Source organism: Athene noctua, chromosome 13 (genome assembly GCF_965140245.1).
Source record: "Athene noctua chromosome 13, bAthNoc1.hap1.1, whole genome shotgun sequence".
Lineage (NCBI taxonomy): Eukaryota > Metazoa > Chordata > Aves > Strigiformes > Strigidae > Athene > Athene noctua.
This window is the reverse complement of record NC_134049.1, coordinates 9,152,300-9,175,113: the sequence shown is the minus strand read 5'-3', so window position 1 is coordinate 9,175,113 and position 22,814 is coordinate 9,152,300. Positions and strand designations below refer to the sequence as shown.

General features: G+C 46.0%; 1 protein-coding gene across 4 annotated transcripts in view; it reads right to left on the bottom strand.

Annotated features, from left to right (window-relative positions):
• Window positions 1-22,814, bottom strand: part of SLCO3A1 (solute carrier organic anion transporter family member 3A1) — a 148,462-nt gene that overhangs the window by 12,136 nt on the left and 113,512 nt on the right. For all 4 annotated transcript variants that reach the window (XR_012634462.1, XR_012634463.1, XR_012634464.1 and 1 more), the window contains exons 4-9: window positions 20,831-21,094; window positions 12,472-12,636; window positions 10,314-10,512; window positions 9,267-9,405; window positions 4,721-4,896; window positions 1,562-1,626 (exon numbers count right to left, since the gene is read on the bottom strand). Coding sequence is in view for 1 of the 4 variants with exons in the window: in XM_074916989.1 (XP_074773090.1) it covers window positions 1,562-1,626; window positions 4,721-4,896; window positions 9,267-9,405; window positions 10,314-10,512; window positions 12,472-12,636; window positions 20,831-21,094 (1,008 nt within the window). In the remaining 3 variants the exon portion in view is untranslated. The remainder of the gene's footprint in view (window positions 1-1,561; window positions 1,627-4,720; window positions 4,897-9,266; window positions 9,406-10,313; window positions 10,513-12,471; window positions 12,637-20,830; window positions 21,095-22,814) is intronic.

The window sequence follows — 22,814 nt, the reverse complement described above, 5'->3', positions numbered from 1 at the left end:
ATTGAAAAGTACCTTTCTCTTCATTTTCTATGGGTTTCAAGCTGAAGTGCTGATATGCTTCAGGATATATTGTCTTATTTCATGGGAATTCCTTAGTGACAAAGCAACATACAAAGATTTGAGTTTAAATACTTACTATGGCTTTTTTATTGGAAGAAAAAAAAAATTTGTTCAACTTAAGCATACATGTCTGAGCCTGGTTTTGAAGGAATTCAAGATGCCACTATCTCAGGAGGTTTGTCTCTTTTGAAAGGAAAAAAGAAAAGAGAGAAAACATCTCCCCTTCAGTACTTTTCCCTTTGGAAACAACAGGCCACTGCCATCCTCCTAACAGACTTGACTGCTGATACTCCACATTCAGCCAACAGGAGCTGAAGACAGGTCAAAACCTCAGAGCAGCCCTGACAGCTAAAGAAAATGCTGTCTTTGCAAGGCTTGAACCAGAGCTGACCCAAGTCAACCCAGAAGCTTCCCCCTGAGCTATCTGAGCTCTGGATAAGATCACCTGATGGAGCTCTCTGTATGACTGCAGTTACTTCACTGAAAGCAATGAAAATCTAATTGGCTTTATTGCAAACTGGTCTGGGACCACCATGTCCCTTTCAGCGAATGGGGAATGAGGTGTTACAAAAAATAAGTAAATAAATGAGGTCGCTTATTCAAAGCAATGCATGGTACTTTTGGATTTTTGGTCCCCTACCTCCTAATGCCTTGCTGCAGTGTAGGAGATGGCATTTTACTCTCCAGCTCATTCCTTTTAGACTGGGAGGGAGGCATGCAGGGAAGGTACTGTCCGTGCCCTGCTAAAAAAAGTAAATTCCACCTTTACAAGACATGGAAACCCTGTGCATGAGACGGACCCACACAATGATGGATCAGAGAGGACTTTACCCTGAATCTCTGAGATTAATGAGCTGAAATATAGGAGCTTTAAGATAAAAGCCATCTCTTCAAAGGGGGAGAAAACCCTACTACCCAGAAACAAGATGCAGGTGAATAACAGCCCAATGTCTTCCTTTTAATTCATACAGGAGAAGCACATGCTGGTCCAGAGGAACAGCCACATGTCTTTTAATGGGATATTAACCCACAGGAGGATACAAGCACTCAGCCTCCCTCATTTCACTGTTTCCCTTTCTGAGAGACCTGAAGGAAGGGAAAAACACACCATGTAACACAGGTCCTGTCCCTCAAAGGAGGATGAAAATACATATCTCTCTACTTCAGCAATATGCAATACAGCAGTAATTTTGCAAACTGCTGACATGTTAATAACAGCTATAGAAGAGTAACTGGTTGCGTGGGACCATGGCAGAAATGGTCATTTCTCATGCAACACCACATTTTCTTCCATTAACACAATTCAAATGGCAGGAAAAGTGCCTTCAGGAGCCTTGATGTGATATCCTTCACAGAGAGGGCTCAGACCCTGTTGTGTCAGACCCCACTAATGACAGCCACAGCACTGCACGGAGTAGAAATCAACATTTGCATGTTAAAAATACAATTTTCCATGAGGGAGGAAGGGATGGGAGAGAAGGACATGAAATTTTTTACCTACCTAGCAAACGGAGCAGCAGGAAAAGCACCCCCAAAGCGTACGACTTGAGTTCGGGGCTCACGGTTCTGCAGGGAGGAGTGAGGGAGAGAGTGAAATTGATTCTTGTTCTGCTTTGATTAACACACCCTGTGGCCATTCTGTGCTGTCAGCCAGGATGCCACCACCACCTCTTCAAAAAGTCATTAATGGGGTTTTTCTTCTCTCTTCACCCGAACTGCCTACAGCCCCCAAAGTAATTGCATTGGTGATAAGTTCAGGAATTTAGCTAAGTCATTAATAACAACCACTAATCTTGTCGTTGGATGAGGAAAAATGAAATTCCCATCCCAGTAAATCACCATTTATAAGCTTCCCATCATGCTTTCAAGGCTCCAGATGTTGTGAATTGGTGGGAGAGAAAACTTTTTGTTCCCAGAGTATTGGAACAAGAGAGAGAAAGGAGGATGATGGACCAAAAGGTTCATTCAGCCTGTTAAGCCTCCCCAGTGAGGCCGTGCTCAAGAAGTCTAGTTTAGTTAAGCACATGAATTTTTTTTATGCTGGTAAGACAACGGTTGTTCTGCCTTTTGCTATGAACACAACCCACTCTATCACATTAGTGTTATCCTTCAAAGGTGCTTTAAAAAATAATACATGGCTTTCTAATTTGCTTAGCTCAAGGCTAAAGTCATCCTCTTGGGGTAGGCTCAGCAAAGCCTTTGGAATTTCAGAAAACATTCATTTGGTCTTAAGTCTTATAACTGCATTTTATTTCCCACAGTGTATAAAGTCTGGGAAAGCAGGGCAGCGATCCCCATATGACTAGATTCATCACACTTGGGAACTTTAAAGACCAAAGCTGCCTCTTCCATTAGCTCCTTACAGAGGTCTGCGGGCAGCGCTGCTAGTGGCACCCATGGTGGCAGTGGTGGTCCTGGAGAGCCATCAGACAACACTGATAAAACAGCAAGAAAGAGCAACAGGTTTTAAGCTGAGAAGACCATTCTGATCACCTGCCCTCATCTCACATGTTACACTGGCCATGATTCCTGCATGAAGCCTGTGACCTCTGACTGAATTTCAGCAGACTTTTCAGGCAGACCTCCAGGCTCAGTATAAAGCCTTTATGCCATGAAGCGTCTAACTTTGGAAAAACGTTCCTGTGGTTAATGCCTTGGCTCAAATAGGATTCTGAAGTAGGGTGGGAAATGAAGGAAACTGAGTATTAAAATTTATTTTATGGAAAAAATAGATTACCATGTGAAATATTCACAGTGAGTTTTTAATCAGTAGTGGTGTCCATTGGTCCACCTTTTTGTATTTAAGACCAGTCAATCCCCATACCTCAGGGCAGACTAAAAGTTGCCACCTGGAGACATCTCCTTTTCTCACTGACTAACATCTTTTCTCACTGACTACAGCACTGAATAAATGAGTTGCCTAGACAAGATATCTAATTTGTAGACAATGAAGTTCATTTTTAAACTATCCATAGGAGTTGCCAATACCATTTGTCACTGCCATGGTCACCAGGGACACACTCAAAGACCAAAACTTTCTTTTAGCAATCCAAGATGGCAGTTGCAGGAGAGCATGAGGTGTTATATGCTAAGAGCTGTTCTCCATAGATTTCAGAAGCTATCAGTGATTCTGAGGGGAGCGTAGTTACTAATTTGGATGTGTGAATTGTTTATGTCCTACAGCTGTGAGCTGAATAGTTTTAATATTCCCTTCACTTTTCTCATTCCCTTGTACTCTTCTTCCTGGATGGTGACTGGCTTATCTCATTTGAAGTTGAGACAAAGATGTCTCCATTCAGGATACTATAGGTGCCGGCAGGTCCCTTGAACAAAGAACTCTTCAAACTTCAAATTACTTTTGCCACAATATTCATTACAAGAAATCTGATTTACCTTTAGCTACTGTAGATGCAAAGAGAGAAACAAACTAGTAGGTGGAATATCTCATTTTTGTGTCCTGCAGGGAGACATGCCCTCACAGAGCTGTTCTGTCCAAGATCCACTCAAGAGTGTGTTTCTAATACAGACCTTATTGATTGAATTTTATTGGAATTTTCCAGGCAGCAGAATGGATCTGCTATTTATGCCTCTGGTTATTATTCTCAACAAGTGACAGCCTGGACAGATAAGTAGTTCTGGATAAATGTGAGCTTAGATATATACATATATCATAAGGTGAAGTGTTCCATGTATCTGGAAATAACGCAAGGTCAGTTATTTGAATAAGATACTTTTGCTCACCTATTCATATTGGTCCAACTCAGAGATGTCCTTCAGACTTTCAAGTTCCTTCTGTTCTTGGACTTGGTCCAGAGTAAAAGAAATTAAACCCTAGCCAGGAGAGTACTGACCAAAGCTAGCCTTTCATTTTTCCATGGTTTCTACAATCTCCAAGTCATCTCTAAAGGTATCTTATTAAGCCATTCTGTACTGAGAACACGGGGTTGCAATTCTGCTCCTTTCCTGATGCAGTTGTAATGTCCTTACTACCTGGACTGGAAACTGCATGTATGTATTTCCCTTCCCATGCTAATCCCAGCCTTCATAACAACAAGCCTGCCACCTTTCTTTGCAGCACCCCTGCAGGGATTTTCTCTGTTTGCAAGCCCAGTCCCTCCTCACTCCCATTTTACCAAAGCTGTACTCGAGCAATTCCTGCATTCTCTCTAGCAGGTCAGTACTGCAGGCACTGAAGTTGGTGGGGCCATACCACAGATGAACTAGGTGCTACCAAGTGGGATACTGGCTTAGAGAGAAAATGATTTAATTAACACGGAAACAGTGGGGCTGAAATTCAGGCAAAACTCCTTGGGATTTCACATTCCCAACTCCTTCCTGCATGTAAAGGCAGTAACGTACGAGAAAGCCTGTGCCCACAGTTCCTCATTTGCTGAGGAGGTTCAAAGTCTTTTGAAAATATGGGCAGCTCTTTAAAGGTTTCTCCGCCAGGGATTTTTAGTCAAAGGAGGATTTCCTAATGAACTGAACCTCCATTTAAGCCAAAGTCACTGATATGCAGCCAAAAAGGCAGAGGCCAGGAGCTGTGCAGGACCCTCGGCTCCCTGCAGCTCCCAGCAGTAGCCCATGGCCCCCCAGCCCTGCTCCCACCCCAAGAGCAGTCCCCAGCGAGCCCATCGCGCCCTGCCCGCAGCGCTCCTACCTGATGAGGATGATGACTGACGGCGTCTGCGCCATGGCCCCAATCATGCTGCAAACGCACATCACGCAGAGGAATGTCAAGAAGGCCTCTTCACAGCCGGGGCTGGGGCATTTGCCGGGAACGACGGTGGCATTTTCGGCAGGGACCGAGGTGAGGCACGAACAGCCACTGAGGTTCTGTGGAGAGCACAGGGGTTCGGGGGAAGTGAGAGCAGTGGTCCCCGCCACCCGCCCTCTGTAACGAGGGCTTGCCAACAGCAACTCTGAATCCCCTAATGGTCAGTTAAGTAACTCCTAAGTGCTTATTTGAGGGGGGTTTCAGAAAGGATTTCAGAAGCACATCAGCTCTGATGCATGCTATCAGCAAGGGAAAGCTGTCCCTTGGCTTGTTTCTTTTCTTCTGCTCCTTTCAAGTCTCTCCCATAAATGTCACTATGACAAAATTATTACCAAGTTATAACTCTTTGGAGGAAAATAAAAAAACGATCTGTGTCCCTGAAACAAGGGAGATCCCCGAATTATGGTCCTAATTACTTCCTTATTTACCTTTGTCCTCTTGGCTGTTGCAATTAGACTGAAGTACATTAAAAGCGGGTACATCTGCAGCATCCTGAATCCTGGGAAGGAGCCACCCAAGGTGGGTGCTGTGGCTCACCAAGAGCTCAAGAGCTGAACTATCACAGCTTGGCAGCACAGACACTGCTGGACTCGAGTACTTACAGGGCTACTAAATGACATCTGGTTCAGAGGGATTTGTGTTGAGCTAAAAGCTGAAGTCAGGAGAGATAAACTTTATCAATACGTGATCAGAACGAGGGCAAAATGACTGCATTTTTCTTTGATCTCTCCAGCAAGTGCAGGATGTGAAAAAAAATGCTTTGTTTGCCAGTCACAGATCTAGGGATTTATTTATTTTTTTTCTTATTTTCCAACTCACCCTCCTGAATTTCTGAGTGGGGGATGCCAGTGCAATTAAGGCACACAATACTACCAAGAAATCCCTTAACGAATACAGAATGAAACAATCATAAATGATTCATGGCTTCTCTTCATCAGCCCGCTGGGTTTGCAGGTCACATGTTTGTAAGAGGAGTAATGCCATAAAATAAAACATATTGAAAAACAGCTAAATCTCCTCCCCTTCCTCTCTATCACGTTCAAGCAGAAATTCCTTTGCTTTTTTGCTGGGGTCCCCTTAGGACCATATAAAAGCAGAATTTCTGGTTCACTGCCTCCAAAGATAAGGATCTGTGGGGATACTACTCCAGCATTTCTGACACCAATCTCTTTCTTCTGCATAGGATTCAAATGATTTTCTTCCAAGTAAGTGCACAGAGGGCAAGAGAGACTGCAGTGCAGAACTCAAGGAGAGCTGGAACACACATGCAGGTGCCTTTCCGGCTGGCAAGCAATAATTAACATAACAAATTTCCTGTGCTGTGAGTTAGAAGATGCCACCTGAAAGCTTTGAGATGGTGACAATTAGCACCACTGCAGTGGTGCTTGCACAGAGACAACAGGAGTTTGTAGTTCCTGGCTCTTACTGCAGCGCATTGCTAGCAACCAAGCTGGACACAATCCTGTGGATTAAAACCCATCTAAATCCAGGAAGGTACATACCTGCACTGAAATATCCTGGGACAAAACTCTCATCATGGAGACCACACAGAACTGGCTGCTTATTTCTCATGGGCTCTCATCAATGGAGAGAAAGTATCTGCTTCTGGCAATGGTGGGGCAGAGTCTACTCCCATCGGTGTGCTTTTTTACAAACCACAAGGCAGGTCCCCACCTTCATTGCCTGAAAATTTGCCCCTCAATCCACTTTTTTGACCATTTTGCACAAAGGTGCTAGCCCAAAGCAGTGCAAGTAGTTTGTACCAACTACATCAGCTTGCTTAGCGCTGTTCCTCATCCCTACCTGGGAGATTTTTGATCTTTTATTCCTGACACACTATACAACTCACAGACATCAAACAAGGAAACATCAAAGATGGAGTTTTACTTTTGTCCTGTGGAGAGGCAACTTTTTGCTACCTGTGCCAAATTGCTATACTTTCCCTTGTCTGCAACCCCACTGCATTCAGCTACACATTATCACAGCTTTCCACTGCCCAGCAGCTTGCACACCCAGATTTACTGTGTGTGTGTGCGAAGCTACACAGATGCAGAGTTTGCACCTTTAACAGCATCCTGAGTTTGGGGTAATTATCTAGGCAAATTACTCATGTTTTTAATTACTCATTCTTTTTAAACCCTGGCTCTGACAGGGAAGGGACAGGCTGGTACTTCAGTGCAACGCCAGGAGATGCCAACATGGTTATGCCAGGCTGGAATTTGTGCATCTCCAGCCAAAAGGGTGAGAGAAGCAATGGCATCAAATGAACAAGATACATGGTCAAAGGCTTTGTACACAAGGGTCATTCCCAGGAATGGCTTCAAAGAGAAAATCCTGAGGGTGCCTGAGCTCTGCCCATCAGCACTGATACTCCTACAGCTTTTTGGACAGGCACACCTCTGCAACCAGCTCAGTAAGAGAGAAAAATGAAAAATAAAAAACTGAGCTACACATTGCTTTTAGAAATTGTTCACAGAGGAAAAGTGGAGAGAGGCAGTCAGAAACATCCAGTGCAGTAAAGTTAAATAAAGCATTCAGAGAATTTTATGTCCCAGTAAAAAGCAACCCTTGGCTCATCACAAGCATATAACATTCACAAGACCCTCTAGACAGGTCGTTACCTGGATTATGGGTTTAAAACCTGGTTTGGCAACTTGGCTTTGCCTCAGGGCCATTGCATGGCCAAACTGGTCCATAACTCTTGAAAACACCCTTTCCAGAGGATACTACTACTTCACTAATTTGTGTCTGAAATGTTACTGAAAAAAAACCCCCACAAAACAAAGCCACGAAAAGAACCCCAAGATGATGACGAAAAGGCAAAATAAGAAAGAATGAGTAAGAGAGAGGTTGAGGGAGAGCGAGGCTTTTGCTCAGAGGTTTCCTCTTGCAAAGTACAAGGTCAGGCAGCTGCAGACCGAAGGGTCAGAGCTGAATTTCCATCACTGTGCTCCTTCCAGAGGAGGCAGAACTTTGCCCCAAACCACACAGCGAGGAGGCTGCTCCCGCACTCCAGCCACAACCACACCAGCTGTACTCTTGCTAAAGACTCAGTGAACTGGTGAGACACCATTTTGTGTGCCCCGTACAAGCTGGCTTCTTGTTAAAATGATTGTGTGGCCGCCCCAGGTGTTGACTTGTTTCTTGCTGGGAGGAGGAAGAAGAAGAGGGCAGGAGGTAACACCTTCACATGTGCCACACACTCGTGGAGTCCCTTGTGGGGTTGTTGAAATCACCCTGAAACTGTGGCATTTCAAAGGCTCACCTACATCTCTGAGGCTGGAGTGGGAACTGAGGAGGGAAGAGGTTTAAGAAGGACAAGCTCCCAGGTCATCTGGGCTGTGAGGCTGCACAGAAAGCTTGCACCTCTGTTCACCATTGCTCACAGCAGTTTGTCTCTTTAGGGCAGGAAGGGAGGTTTGATGCCTCCTCAAGAGGGAAGGATGAAGCCGTGGAGGGATAATTGCACGTGGTGAGCACTGATGTCCCTGCAGCCACGAACGGTCACTGTGACAAGGCTGACCTCCCACAGGCTCCACACAGGCAGTGTGGCAGCAGTCAGCATGCCTGGCACAGCCCCATGCAAGGAGCAAGGACTGCAGGAACCCCATCAGTTCCCACCCATGGGAACAACAGTTACTAATTTTCAGCGTAACCCAGAAGACGTTAGCATTTCAGCAGAAAAAAAATGGAAAAGCAGGCTTTTAAGATATTGTTAAAAATTCCCCACATCTTCTTTACACAGAGATGATTTAGTCTTTAAGGGTTCTCTAAAGGAAATAAACTCTTAGATATGGAGAACTGAAAAATGCAGAATGTCTTTAGATGGAGTGTCTGCTCCCTTGACAACTGCTCTTACTGCTGCCTTAGAGCAAAGCAGGGAAAGAGAGAGAAGCAAGAGGAGTGCAAGAAATGCTTAAACAAGGGTGAATAAAACCAGGATCTCATCATATTTGTCTAGGAACCAGATCATAGAAAAGAGAAAGAGGAAAAAGAATAAAAGGATTGCGCAGGGCAAACACAGGCAGGTGGAGAAGTAGGGAGATGAGGAGCTGCAGGAGAAAAGAGAAGCTGGTCCCACAGCCCGGGCTAATGAGCTCTCATGGAGGATCTGTGTTCTGCCAGTGGGCAACCATGCAGATCTCCTCCTGTGTTCCTTGCTTCCATAGTGAGGAGAAAGACCAGAGGAGGAGGATGGGAAATCCCATTCCACGCTGTGGGTGACCCTAGCTGCCAGAGTCAGCGGGCATTTATGTAACAGTGAAAAATGACAGTGGCTCAGGCCCATCTGAGGTATGAGGTTAGCCTTTGGGGGTGTAACCACTGCTGGCTGTAAATGAGCTACTCTACCAGATATGCACTAACCTCACTCACTCGCGCTCACAGAATTGTTCCTACAGGCAAGAGGTCCCAAGGAAAGCCCACTCACCGTGCTGCTGCAGCCAGCAAAGCAGGCAGATAAGTATGTGACCCCATCTGCCCCACAGACTGGAGTGAAGGAATCAGTTTGGCATTCACAGTTGTTATTGCAGGGGGAATATGGGTCCAGAGATGAGGTTGGAGTTGAGCTGTAAGAGAAACAGAAAGAAAAATTAATGGGCAGTGTGATGATATTAGCCAGCTTTTCCAATCATTGCCACACAAAGATGGCTTTGAAGAGCTGTAGTTAAGGTAAACAAATCACAAAAAGCAGTGGGCAGGCTATCTGGGTCTCAGGTTTAAGGAATACTGGCTACAGCCTCTCCCTGGGGACAGAAATGCAATGGCCACTATCCCTCTGCAACAGGGGATCTAATGTGAGACTTGGACTGCCTGGTTTACCCAATGAGAAGCCCCAAGGAAACCCGAAGAGATGTTGTAGTGAATGCTCTGTATTTTACCGGAAAAGTAACTGTGAGGAGCTGAGAGTCTGGAGTTGTTTACTCAAGAGTCACTGCTGCATACTGAGGAGCACCAGAGAAGAAAATACAGAGTAACTCTCTCCAAGTCCTGTGAATGCTACAGGGCACCATGTACCTCATTTCTCCCATTAAAATGGGCCTGGAGCCACGCATACACTCTCCTTGCTCTATCTGAATTTCCAGGCATCTAAAACCTGGTTCTACAAATTCCCCTCAGGCACTGAAATAATGTACAAAGCAGTGCATGTCCCTTGCTGCCAGAGGAAACGAGACAGCGCAGTGGACCCAGTGCTGTGTAGGTGGCCATGGGTGCAGAATCAGGGCTGGCATCTTTCAATTCAGTATGACTGATTTTATTAAAACTCCATCGTCAGCTGCAGGTACTCAACATTCACAGGGATGAGTGGCATGAAATCATCACAAACTAAGGGCCCTATATGACATTGCCTTCTATATGCTTGCTCCATATGGCCGTCTAAAGGCCAGCGCTGCCTGAAGGCTGCCTATCAAGGACAAGAACATGGCATTTATGTTCATAAGGCTGCGAGAGACCCCGAAACTCTCTGGGGACTCACTTGTTTCCATAGGGAACAGTAACCCCTGCCACAGGTCCTGTATCGCATCCCAGGAACAGGAAAGACACATAGCAAGCTGTGGACACCAGGTTCACCAGCATGGCCATCCTGATGGCTCCCAGAGCAGACAGGCTGAGCTTCTTCACCAAGAGGCCACCCAGGAATATGCCCAGACACGCACATGGGATTGCTGTCATCCCTGCAGGAGGAAAAATCAGTTAGCAAGAAGCACGAGTGAGGCTCGGTGAACCATATTACTTCAGCTTTTTACTTTTCATCAGGGAGATCTGTGTGCTAGCATGGGGAAACCTTGTAATGACCAACTGCTGGAGTACCCCCAAGCTGGGGTGCCCAAAAAGAGAAGAACAGATGCAAATGGTTATGTTATCTTGCAAAGAGGAACTGAGATCTTCCTCCAGTTCTCATCCATATCGAGGGAGATGTCAAAATTGCTGAGATTGGCCCACCCTAACCAAAGCAGCAGCATCTCTGATGCTTCCTGGAACAGCTGGCGGACAAATAAAGTCAAGAGTTTTCCGGGTGTCTAGAGGCTTTGGATGAATCCTGCTTGGTATACTTCACAGCAGTCTGATCTTCAGAGATTAGACAATAGTTGCGTTTGAAAATATGAAGTCTCCCTTAAAGAGCCCTCTTAAACTGCGAGATGCAAAATCACTGCCAAGAGTGACTCACTGTCCAGGCACAGAAAGGCATTATCACACCAAGCTTGTCCGGGTTCACTTTTATCCCTTTGCTGCCAGTTATCTTCCAGACCTTACCTAAGCTGGGCTAAGCTTAGAAGCACATCCAAATCCTGGCATTCCTGGACTCCCATAAAAGCCATGTGGTAAATCTGGTAGCAACTTTGCTTAAATTAAACAAGTTGTTGTGAGAACCATGGACATATTAGTCTCCTTTCCTACTGCTGGGTCAGAAGCAGGACGTGCTCTGGCTCACGGGTGATTCCCTCTTTGCTGACCATCCAGTTGCAATCACAAGCTGACTGGCCAGGCATCTCCCTCCAAGCAGCGTAGCAGTTCTCCTTCTCCCAGCGGATCAACAGTGAAGTTGCTTTCCTTTGCCAAGCCTTTAATTTTCAGGAAAGATGGAAGAACCTAACGTCTTTGACATCGCTGCCCTTCTGTCAAATCATATTAAAATTCATCAGTGAGTTCCTGTGTTGCTGGGGGAGGCCAGATTGACTGCAGGGGATTGTTTCATTTGGAAAACCAGGCCAAAACCAGAATATATCAATGAGTTCAATAGCAAAATAAATAACTGTCAGGCGAGAAAAGCTTGAAAGCTCCTTATTTTGATATTAAGATCCACCCATTTCAGATATCCTGGCTTTTGACAGATCATTGCCAGCTGCCTATCTGGTGAGCTGTGGTTGCAGATCAACCAAGATCAACTAACTCATAGATATCTTAACTGGGTGCTGCCAAGAGAACAGCTGTCATAAACAAATTACTGGGCCTGTTTGGGAATGAGCAGGAGGAGAAAATAAATGAAGATCCTGCCTGTGCATCAGTGTCCTGACAGGGAATGAATGAACATTGAGAAACACACATGTATGTGAAACCTCAGCAGCGTAGCATGGCAGAGAGAAGAGGCCTTTGGAAGACAAGCAGGCTGCGCTAGCTTGGGTATTTGAACTGCTGATGGCAGTATGGGGAAAGGAAGGACTAGCAGGAGAAACTGGGCTTCCTAACCCAAATGGAGACGGCTGGAGAGCTCTGGGGTACCTCAACCATGAGACAAGCAGTTCGATGGGCAGCCCTGTTGCTCAGTAAGCAGCTGCAGTCTAGGGCAACCAAATGGCCCAGTTTGGTTGGGATTTCTGCCCTACTTCAGGGCCATCACCGACTTTCATACCCTGGCTGTGTCATACTACTTCTCACACAACAGGCTTGGCTGCAGGGGAAGTGATTGCAGCGGGGTGCAGGGGAGAGCACAGTGGAGAAGGGAGGATCACAGAGGTCTGCTCTGGGCTCTGCAGAGGAGCCCAGCCCTCACACTCACAGACACATTTCTAGATGTCGGGCAAATCGCTTTTTGGGCAGTTTAACCAGTAAGACTAGTTGAGGTTACTGGCCATGCTGAACACTTTTAAATGCCTTTGGATGCTGGATATTTGGTGACCACTGCGGTTACTCACCCAGGAGCTGGTTGGCAGATGAGGTGGTGAGGTTGAACTGCTGCTCCAGGTATTTTCCCAGGAAGGCGGCGAAGCCAGCCACCACTGCGATCTCCATGCAGGCTGCCAGGATGATACAGGTGAAGACGGGATTGGAGAGCAAGTGCTTAGTTACTTTGGGGATCACTAGAAGAGAGAAAAAAGGGAGAAGTGTTTTTGCATAGGCTCTACTTGAGGTGCTGGAGGCACCTTGCTGCTCTCCTGCAGGACAAACTCACTTCAGATCAGAAGTAATCTTCTGTTCTGCACAGACAAGCCAGTTGAACTGTGGCAACACCAGAAAAAAGTGAAACATCGGAACAGTGCCATCTAAAGATTCAGATACCAGGTGGGTGCAAAAAGAGGTCACCTGTTGTTCTGTTTACATCTTACAGATGATTTTGAAATTTTGCATGATGTTTTCCACTATCACTTCTGTTTCCCCTACAGCAAAGTCAACCAAAGCCTAGTATTCCCTTTCTCCTTCACCTTTCCTTACGTGCTCCCCATGAACAACACTGAGCCAGCCGATGGGTGTCATGAGTACTGTATTCAGCACCACACAGATTCTTGCAAGGTTTCAGACACAAGCTAACCCAGCTCACATTTGGCCTTTCCTTTTCCTGCCATCCAGATTTGCTTCATTTCCTTATTCCCATGTAACACTGGCTCACTTGCTGAGGGACACCTTGCAGCACACGCGTTTGCAAGCTGAAATTCTCCTGCTCAGCCTGGGGCCGTGGCCACCCACAGGCATAAGGGACCTGATGCCTGGGACAGGCCTGTTAGCCTGTGTGTTCCCACAACCCAGAGCTTCACCAGCCAAGCAACACCTTCCATGGAGACCCTACCAGCCTTGGTGGCTGCAAAGGTGGAAGAGGGTTGTGTAAGATGCACACACACTTGCTTTAGTTTCATGATGCCTTGGCTCCTCCCTCCTGAATCATTAGAGTCCAGAGTCCTCTTCTCCAAGCCCATCTCTATTTCCGATAAGCAAACACGAGTTACCTTACAAAGGAAAAATCTGGCTAATGAATCAGGTAGCACATTTTCTACTCCAGCGAACATTTTAATTATTGCCAAGATAACACAGCTTGAAGAAGAGAGCATCCCAGTACAGAAGAGAGCCTTGCTTTGTCTCAGTATCTGATGACTAATTTCTCCCTGAATTAAATGTGAAAATCATTAAGTTTGAAAATTACCTTGCTGAAGTGTAGTGAAGCCTCAGTGGACCCCTATTTGCATTTTGAAAATCATCCCCCACATCCCCTATGGTGTACCAGGGTCTGGCAGATGACAGATTTCTCTGGTGTTGGCTTCTGTTTACCCTTAGGGCTTTTTTTGGTGCAAAATCTAATTGCACTAGCCTCAGCAAGTGAACGCACAGCTCTCTGACAAGGTTCTGCTTGGGTCCCCTTGGTTCTTTCTTGGAGCGGAGGGGAGAAAGGGTTATAATTAGGTTTGAACTAACCTTTTTGAAAGGGGCCACTCCACAGTTTCTGGTCTCTTTAGATCACACATGTTTTTTCACACTGTATAAAATTCTTGCTTCCTGAGGATTTGCTGAACATAATGAAGGTGCAGGAGGCATAGTATATTTTAGTAGAACGTTGGGAAAAAAAAAATACTGGGAGGGAGGAACGGGGGTGGGGGATTCAGATGTGGATAGATCTCAGAAGCCACCTGCTGCCTCTTTCAGTTCTTTGGTGGCCACCTACAGAATTTCGTCTTCTTGCCAAGGAAAGGAGGGAAAATGCAAAGGTGGACTTGGCAGTGCTGAGCTTGAAAAGCCATATTTAAGGTATTAATGCCTGTTGTGTCTCTGGAGTTCAGTTTGTTCGAGATTAATGGATTCCTCGAGATGTAGCTTTGTGCCAATTCAAATGCAAAGACACAAAGGTCTACCTCTAACTTTATCCACAAAATACTAAGAATGACAGCCTGTCTTTTGCAGGAGGGAGTTAAGATCATGGACGTTTCTTTTTGAAGTTGGCAAAGCTGGTACCCAACCATCATGCATTACCAAGGTCAAAATCCATCCTTTGTACTTGGGGATGGACAGTAAAAATGTTGCAGAGTTATTATACCATCTCACACTAGAGAAGAGGCCCTTGTGACTGCCTTGCCTGGCAGTGTTGGGCTACAAGTCCCATCACTTCATCATTGCTTCTTCTCCCTCTGAGCTTTCTGGGACAGGTCCTGTCCTTCACTGCATGTTTGGCCACCATCTACTGCAGCAGGGCTCTGTACCAGCCGGAGGGTACCCAGTGCAAAGATGCAGAGGCAAGGGAGGTAATGCCTGGCAGCCTCCACCATCTCCTCAGCCAGGGCCAGCTCGTTCCCTTTCATTTTCTAAGGGAAATGACAGGAGGCTCCCCATAGAAATGAATATCCTTTCATCTTGCTACTGCCACCCGTTAAGATGAATCATTTGACACCTGCTGCTGCCTTATCTGTCTCGGTTCTTGGGGTGAAATACCTCTGGGAACAAGATCAGAAGTCAGCAGTGAAGTTTAAAAATCTCTCAATAGATTAGAGTGACGTGCTTTCAGCTGCCTGGCATATGGTGCTGGGTATGAAGGGGGAATGGAAAATGTCTGATGCGGGCCAGTAAAGCCCTGGGGAACACAACAGCTAAGCATGGTGCTTCTTCACGGGAGCCAATCCCAGCAAAAGTCATGATAAACGTTACCCTGCACCTTGTTGGCCCAAAGGTTAGCTGCACACTTTGTAGCAGCACTTCGGAGCTATAAATCTGAGGTTGAAGCCCATTCACCAAATGAGAAAAGGGAAAGGTCTTTTGGATTCAAAGGAGGTTCAGAAATTTACCTGTAGAACCCACGAGCTGTATTAGACACAGCACAGAAAGACAACCTCCCACAGTCAGAAGGACCAGCTCATTTAATGTCCTTACCCCAGTGCACCCAATACACTACAGAAATGACGTCAGAAAAGCAATTCTCATTGCCCTGGCAAGGTTCACTGAGAAGAACAAGAAACCTCAACCTCTTTTCACTGCTGTAGTACTTAAAAACCCAACACTTCAGACCATCCACGTGCAGCATTGGTCATAGGACCATCCATAGGTTCCATAGGTTGGAAGTGACCCAGGAGGATGTCCCAAAGCTCTCCAACAGCTCTGCCAATCCCTTGACTTCCCACCTTTTAACACCCCTAGCAACACCCATGCCAAGGCATCAAGCATTCTCCCTATCTCCTGCTGTGGGGCCAGCTGTGGGTGATAGGCCACGGACTTGTCAAGCAAACACATGCACACCAAGTAGCTTTGATTTGTCACTAAACATCAGGGAGTACCGGGGATAATTGGCAACCTCATTACATGAGGTTTAACTACTCTCCAGAAACGACAAACTATAATCATCACGTTGGTGCTTGAAATGAATTGTTTGGAACATTACAATCACCAAGGCCCCTTTTTCCAGTTGGAGCACCCTACAGAGACATGTTTTCAATTTGCAGTAAAGATGAGGAACACAGAAATCAAAGTAATAAATTAGAGGGAGGTTTAAAGCCCAGTCCACCTAGGACAGTGCAGTGAGGGAAAGGCGAAATGTAGTGTTGAGCCAAACATTACTTTCTAAAAGCAATGTAGGCAGCAAGCCTCAGATCTGAACAGAAAACAAAAGGCACAATCTCCACCTGGCTTGAGGAATAAGGGATGAAGAAAACAGTGCAGGCAGCAAGAAGAAAATACCTTCTGGAAAGAGGCAGTTCCTATAAAAGAGAAGCTGGAGTAAGACTAGAGGCGCTGAAGATATGTCATATGAGTTTAATATGCTGAAGTCCATGTGGTCTTGGCAAAATTAGTATCACAAAGGATATGAAGGAAAATGATGATGCCCATGTCAAAGAGGCTTCTTGACAGATACTAGCTTGAAGCAATAGTAATGTTCTTATGGAAGGAAAGCAGGTCCTTCTAGTTTATCCTCTTGCCCCCAGCAGCCTCCTTTGCTCGATTTCAGAGGGGTACGTAAGCCTCCCTCACCCGCATCAGGGAGATCACAGCAAGGAACAGAATCTTTTCAGACACAGACATACTCTGCCTGACCTCAGCTTCTATCCTGAAGCATGCAGGCTGAAGGCCTTTCTGAATTAATCAAAGCTTCTGATAACAAGGATGCTGGCTTTGAAACAGTCAAGAATCGGCCAACAAAGTCCACAACTTCATGAAATCCAAGCCAAAGGAAACGTGGGAGACTGACGGGACCTGATGTGGGGCATTTTATGATCAGCCACCTCCCCCTTATCTACAATTAGGATTTCTCAGCAAGCCTTTTAGATGTTGGTAGGGAGCCAAGACCCAAATCCAAAAAGGTATTAAGGTTGTGGTACCCATCTGGATCAGGGCCAAAGACTCACCGCTATGGCCATGAGTGGAAGTACAGATGGAGCCCTCTCCAAAAGCTTGTCACTATGAATTGCAGAGCCATGAATTTAAAACTAGCCATTAATCCAGCTCAATTCTATGAACTCCTACCAAGGACTACAGGCTCTCCATGGCCCAGGACCCCTCTGCATAGGTGGGAGCTTCTGGCCCAGTGCTGCGTGTCTGCTATCAGAGAGCACTTTTGGGGAGAGAAATCCAGGATTCAGAGCAGCTCCCTCTCTAGGTATTCAGCAGATTGATACACAGAGCAGGAAGGAACCGAACAGAAGACAAGACAGCTGTCAGCTGTACATCCCAGCTCTCCTACGCTCTTGGAAATGAAGCTGGACAGAAACCAAAATGTTTCCAAATCTAGGGAATGTGCAGTTTTGAAATTCATTTAATTCCACAGTGAGTCTTCTTTTAATTCCTTGTGAATGAGCTTCTCTCTCCAAACCTGAAGGATTCCATATCAATTTCAATCCTTTTAGGTTTTTAATCTTTCTCGCTAGACAGACAGGCAGAATGTAATGAATTTCTGGTTTAAATCATTGCAAAACAAAATGCATTTAGAGCAGAATGTTTCAGGGGTGTTAAAGATAAAGCTAAGGAAGCATTCTGAAACCAAATTTCATCAAAACTGACCGCTCAATTCAGTAGGAGTGACATTTCCATATGAAAAGAAATGATTTTAGCAAAATATTTCCAAGCACATCTTGGAGCAGGTGGTGGGTTAGAGGCAGCATGTTAACACCAAGTGGGAGGGCAAATGCTGGACAGACACGAGCAGAGGGCACAGGTGCCCTGACATAGCTGAGCATTGTCTCTGGCCCTGAATAGCAGAGAGGTCCCCAAAGCAGACCAGAGGTAGGAAAGCAAAGCTGTGCCCCCAGGACAGCAAGGACTGCTGCAGCTCACGCCTGAGGTGCTTTCACAGACCATAAGGAGAGCGCAGGGATGGAACAACTCTGCCAGGCTGCCAGCTGAGAGCAAAGAGCAATGGCAGCATTTATCCATCCTCTCCCTGCTCTTAATCCTTCATTTCCCTGTGCTCCCAAATGGATTTGTGTTGCCTAACTGAAATACTAATCAGGTAAAGCAGAGCAGCATTCACACACCAGTTCAGCAATGGCAAGCACCTCCCAGAACCGTCCTTGAGCCATCATACCCCTGCCAGTGCTGCTGTGCAGAGCTGCCATGGCAGCCACCCGCTGCCTCTGCTGCCTTTGATTGCCTCTTCACCTTGTGCCATTCAAAGGCACAGTCTTCATTTCAAGTTCAAAGCTCATCTTAAGGATGCTTCTTTTCCTGGCATGAAAATACCCCACATGAAGAGATGCCGTGGCTTCCCAAAAGTTGAGCCCTCCTTCCTTTTTAGACCTTAATAGAGATGTAAGAGACTTTCTGATACTTTGAGCAGGTTGCTTTTATATTAGTCCTATCTTTTCTGCAAGCTAAGGCTAGAGACAAGGCAAGGAATCTCACCTAGCCCTGCATCTCACTGTCTTTCAGCAAATCTTGTAGCGTCTTGAGCATCTTCCCACGTGCCAGCCATGCCACATCGCTAGCTGACAGCCATGACCCAGTTGGGAGCATGTCTCCAACAGACACCACCCCACTTCCTCTCCTGCCACATCCACTCAACTTGCAGCGGTCTCTGCAATGCTAAAAAAACCCAACAAACAGCAAAAAACAACCAAACCCCTTCAATAGCCAAAAAGGAGACTCTGGTCAGCCTCTGAGGATGCACCACAGATACGCTGTGTGTTCGCATGATGGGTACAGAGAAACAACTCTTCCTCTCCATACTGTGCACAAGAGATGGATGATCCATGTAGACATGGGCTTATGCCTGGAATACACCTACCCAGGACCGAGCTGCAGAGACAACACTTGCTAAAAAGAAGTCACAGTTATGGCCACACAAAGCCCAATGAGCATTTCCACTCACAATCCCACATATAGGTACATCCTCTGCTGTTCAGCTTTGCAAATACATGCAAACTCCAAAACTCATGACAGGACAGAAGACATGACTACGCATGCACATTTTTGTTTTTAACTTCTGTATATAATTACTAGTCCTTTTTAGCCTTAGAAAAAGGCTAAATGGTCTAACTTTCCCCAAAGGAAACTTTATAAAATCAGCAAACACATTAAGGATACCAGGTGCCACCACACAGGAATGCATGTATATATTTCAGCTGTTGGCAAAATAATGTATGTACACAGCAAGGTTCAAGCCATCACCTTAAACACTGCTCATCAAGAATGAGGGAGGCATGTTTGCCATCCCTTGCAGTACGTGCCTGAACATCTCCAGGCAGGCACTTTAGCAAACATGACTCTTGACCACATTCTGACTGTGACAATAGCAGCAAGGGACTTGAAAGGAGATGTCAGCTACCAACACTGTGTCGTCTGTGACAGCCTCAAAGGCATAACTAAAAAGGTCATTCCCCATCTTATTTGATGTGATGCAAATTGTATTTCAAAGTCCATCTACAAAGAATCATCTGGAATACTGCCTGATTCAAAATAGGGTTACCTGCAATGAGAAGGCTAGTGTGGAAGACTGTGGTGCCTCTTGATGTAATCAATACTTTGAAGCATATGGATGTGGCAGTTTAATTTCCCTACTTCAATGAGCAACAGATGCTCTAGTAACACTCCCATGGCCTCCCTGTGTGCAAGAAACTCAGCTTGCTCAGCACCGTCCTTGGGCAGAACTGTTGCCCCTCCAAGCAGCAGGGACATGCCATATTCTTTCATTTTTCTATAGGAAAACCTGCAAAAATTTCCCGTGCCCATTCCAAAAACTCAGTGGCCAGAAGCAAATGCTCTGATAAGTCCATTACAAAAGCCACAGAATTATCCAAATGGATGCACCATGGGAAAAGCTCATTCCTCAAACTTGAGAAAATCCTTGCAACAAGGATGAAAGGATGAAAAAATTAGTTTTACTGACAAATTTTCAAACAATTTATCCCTTTACCTTTCTTTTGAATTTTCTCATCAAGTCAAAACTGCACATCTTTGACCTTCCCTTAATGAACAACCACATCAACTATTCAAGGCATTTTTATATTTAAGAAAACACTTTTTTCCCCAAAGTCTCTTTTTTCCTTCCCACCTGCACCTCATTCAACTATAAATTAAGGCAACTGCACAGGGAATAAGTGATTTTCTCCTCATTTATCTAAATGCATTAGGCAGTAATGAAACCCACTCTGCCACAGTGACAGAGAGTGGGAAGCAACCACCAGTGAGTGCTACAGAACCGCCCTCTCAGATGAAGGATTTTCCAGTGCAGCCTACAGAAAGGATATCTGCCCACACTCTCCCACAAAATGCTGGATCCTTAGTTGACCTTAATTAGAGCCAGCTCCATTTCCATCACTGTGGGACACGATGAGGAATTTTCTACTCTAATTTGCTACAAGCCATACTCTGCCTTGCCACTTTACTGCTATTCTGGGATGGTATCTACCTCTTCCTCATCCCAGTTTAAGAGCAGCAGTGGTGCCCAGCACTCATTGCTTTGTATCTGGGATTTCACTAAGCTGCAGCTCAGATGCTGGGAGCTCCTAATTTCTTTTAACTGTCCTTGCTGGGAGGCAGAGGGGAGCAGGACAGTAGACTGGAAAGTTCACAAATTGCTCTGGCAGCTGTGTTCCCCTTCATTTTTTTTGTCAACATTACAGGACTATGGTGCATTTCTGAAGCTTTGTAGTTTTAAAAAACCCCAAACCTTTCAAGTAGAACAGTCTCTAAACCAAGAACAATACCCGAGATAATTAGAAGCTAGAGACTGATATTTCAAGATACTGAGGTTTCTGGGGCATTTTTTTGGGGGTAGAGGTAGATAGCCCAAATTACAGACCAATAATAAATCTAACCAGCTCTTAACATGTTGCTGACTCATAGAAAACATGACAAAATCCAGTGTCTCACCTCGCAGCTGCTGGAAGCAGGTTGTGCTGCTCTCCCCGTCCAGCGCATGCCGCAAGACCCCGTTGCTTGGCTTGGGTCTCTCATAGTCCCTCTCGGGAAGCATGGCCTGCTCGCTCTCTCCAGTGTGCTCCGGCCGCGGCGGCAAGGACTGCGGGAACCCGAACATCGGCAGGGACGAGAAGAAGAGTAAGGCACCACACAGCAGGAAGCCTCCCCACCATGCACCGATCCACCGAGGGTCGTCTGGGGTTATGTCCAGCTTACCTGCAAGGGCACACACACACACGTGTCAGTGGCTTGGCCATGGGGAGGAGACGATGACAGTGTTAATGATTCTGTAGGCTGGAAGATGGTTGCTGGGGGCTTTGTTAGTTGGTGAGGGGCTCCCAGACACTAGGTGGGGAGCCACAGTGCATCCCACACCCATACCGCTTGAGCCACCAATGCATAGTGAACTTCATATCCAAGAGGTCCTTTGGACAAGCACCCATCACCTTGTCTATCCAGCTTCTGCAACATCCTGTAACCAGGGATGCTCTCCAGTGTCTTTGGCTCTGCCAGCTTAATGAAGCTGCTGTATACCAGTCAGCATCACCTGTGCTGGCACCAAAATTTTGGACATCACTGTCCCAGCATGTCAAGTGTGCACACACAGCTGACATACGTAGTGGCACAAAGACCTGCATGGAGAAGCAGCATAGACAAGGACATTGCACCCCCATCCTGGCTTACCCTTGTTTTCCAGAAGGTCAATGCTCTCCCTGCTTTGACTCCACAGCCCTTTTCAGCAAAGGAGAGATGGACATTTGAGCTTTATGAGCACTTGTGACTGTGTGGAGGTTGAAACAGTCCTAAATATTGGAAAAAGAAACCCATCCACTGCATCAAGTGGGCTCAGAAAGGTAGAGAAATCATCAGAAAATGAAGAAAAGCAAAGTAAAAGGCAAGAGTATCTTGTAGGCCATCATTCAGCAGAGATAAGGAAAAAGAAGGCTCTGGAGTCAGTTTGAGGGAATAAAAATAAGCAGCAGGAAAGAAGAAACTGGAAGCTGGCAGAGGGTGCCCAGTGCTGGAGCTGCCTCCCAGGGCAGACCCGGGTCTGCGTGGCTGGAATAACAAGCTCCTCCGTTCATGATGTCTGTCTGGTTACCACCACTCTGAAAAATCTGTCTCAAGTGAGGCAATCAAGTTGTCTCTTGAGCAGAGACGGAAGGAAACTCTTTTCTCCTTAGGGAAAATAACACATAGCTCTCAAATATATATAAAGTTTGAAAAATTGTGTTTTGGAGGGATTGGATTCTTCTGCTGTTATTTCCTCCTGCCTGAAGTGCTTTACTTTCAGGTTCTTGGGAACACAGCCACGTGAAGAGCCACATAAACCAAGGTCGTCCTTATATCCCCTTCCTAAAATAGGCCCTGTATGGAGAGCAGCACAGCAGCATGCCCTGGCATCCCACACCTCCTGCCCAAAACGGGGAGCAGAGAGGGCTCAACCCTCTGGAGCTCGGTCTCCTCATGCTGCCCTGAGCTGCCACGTGGAAACTCCCATACCAAACCAGATGGAGGCCACGCATGCCTCAGCCTTCACACCACAGCAATGGACCATGGCCAAAGCCAGCTGGACCTGCAGCTGGAAAGTGCTCTACCCTCCCTCTGGCCTGCTGAGCCACAGCCCCGCCAGGCTTCTCAGTGATAACACTCCACCGTTCTCCTCTGTGGCTCTGTATGTGTCTGGGGCTTTTTGAGCTGTAAATACGGGGCAACACCTTATGTTAAAAATAGGCAGATCACATCATTTCAGCTAGGCCCGCATCTTGCCTCTGAGCATCTTGCCTCTGATGGTAACCAGCTACAGATGCCCAGAAAGTCCACAAGAATAAAGACAACGTATACCTGATATAATTCTTGTGATTTGTGGCTCAGGGGCTTTCTAAGCTACATTTGGTGTAATTTTCATTTTTTTCTTTTATAAACACATCCAATT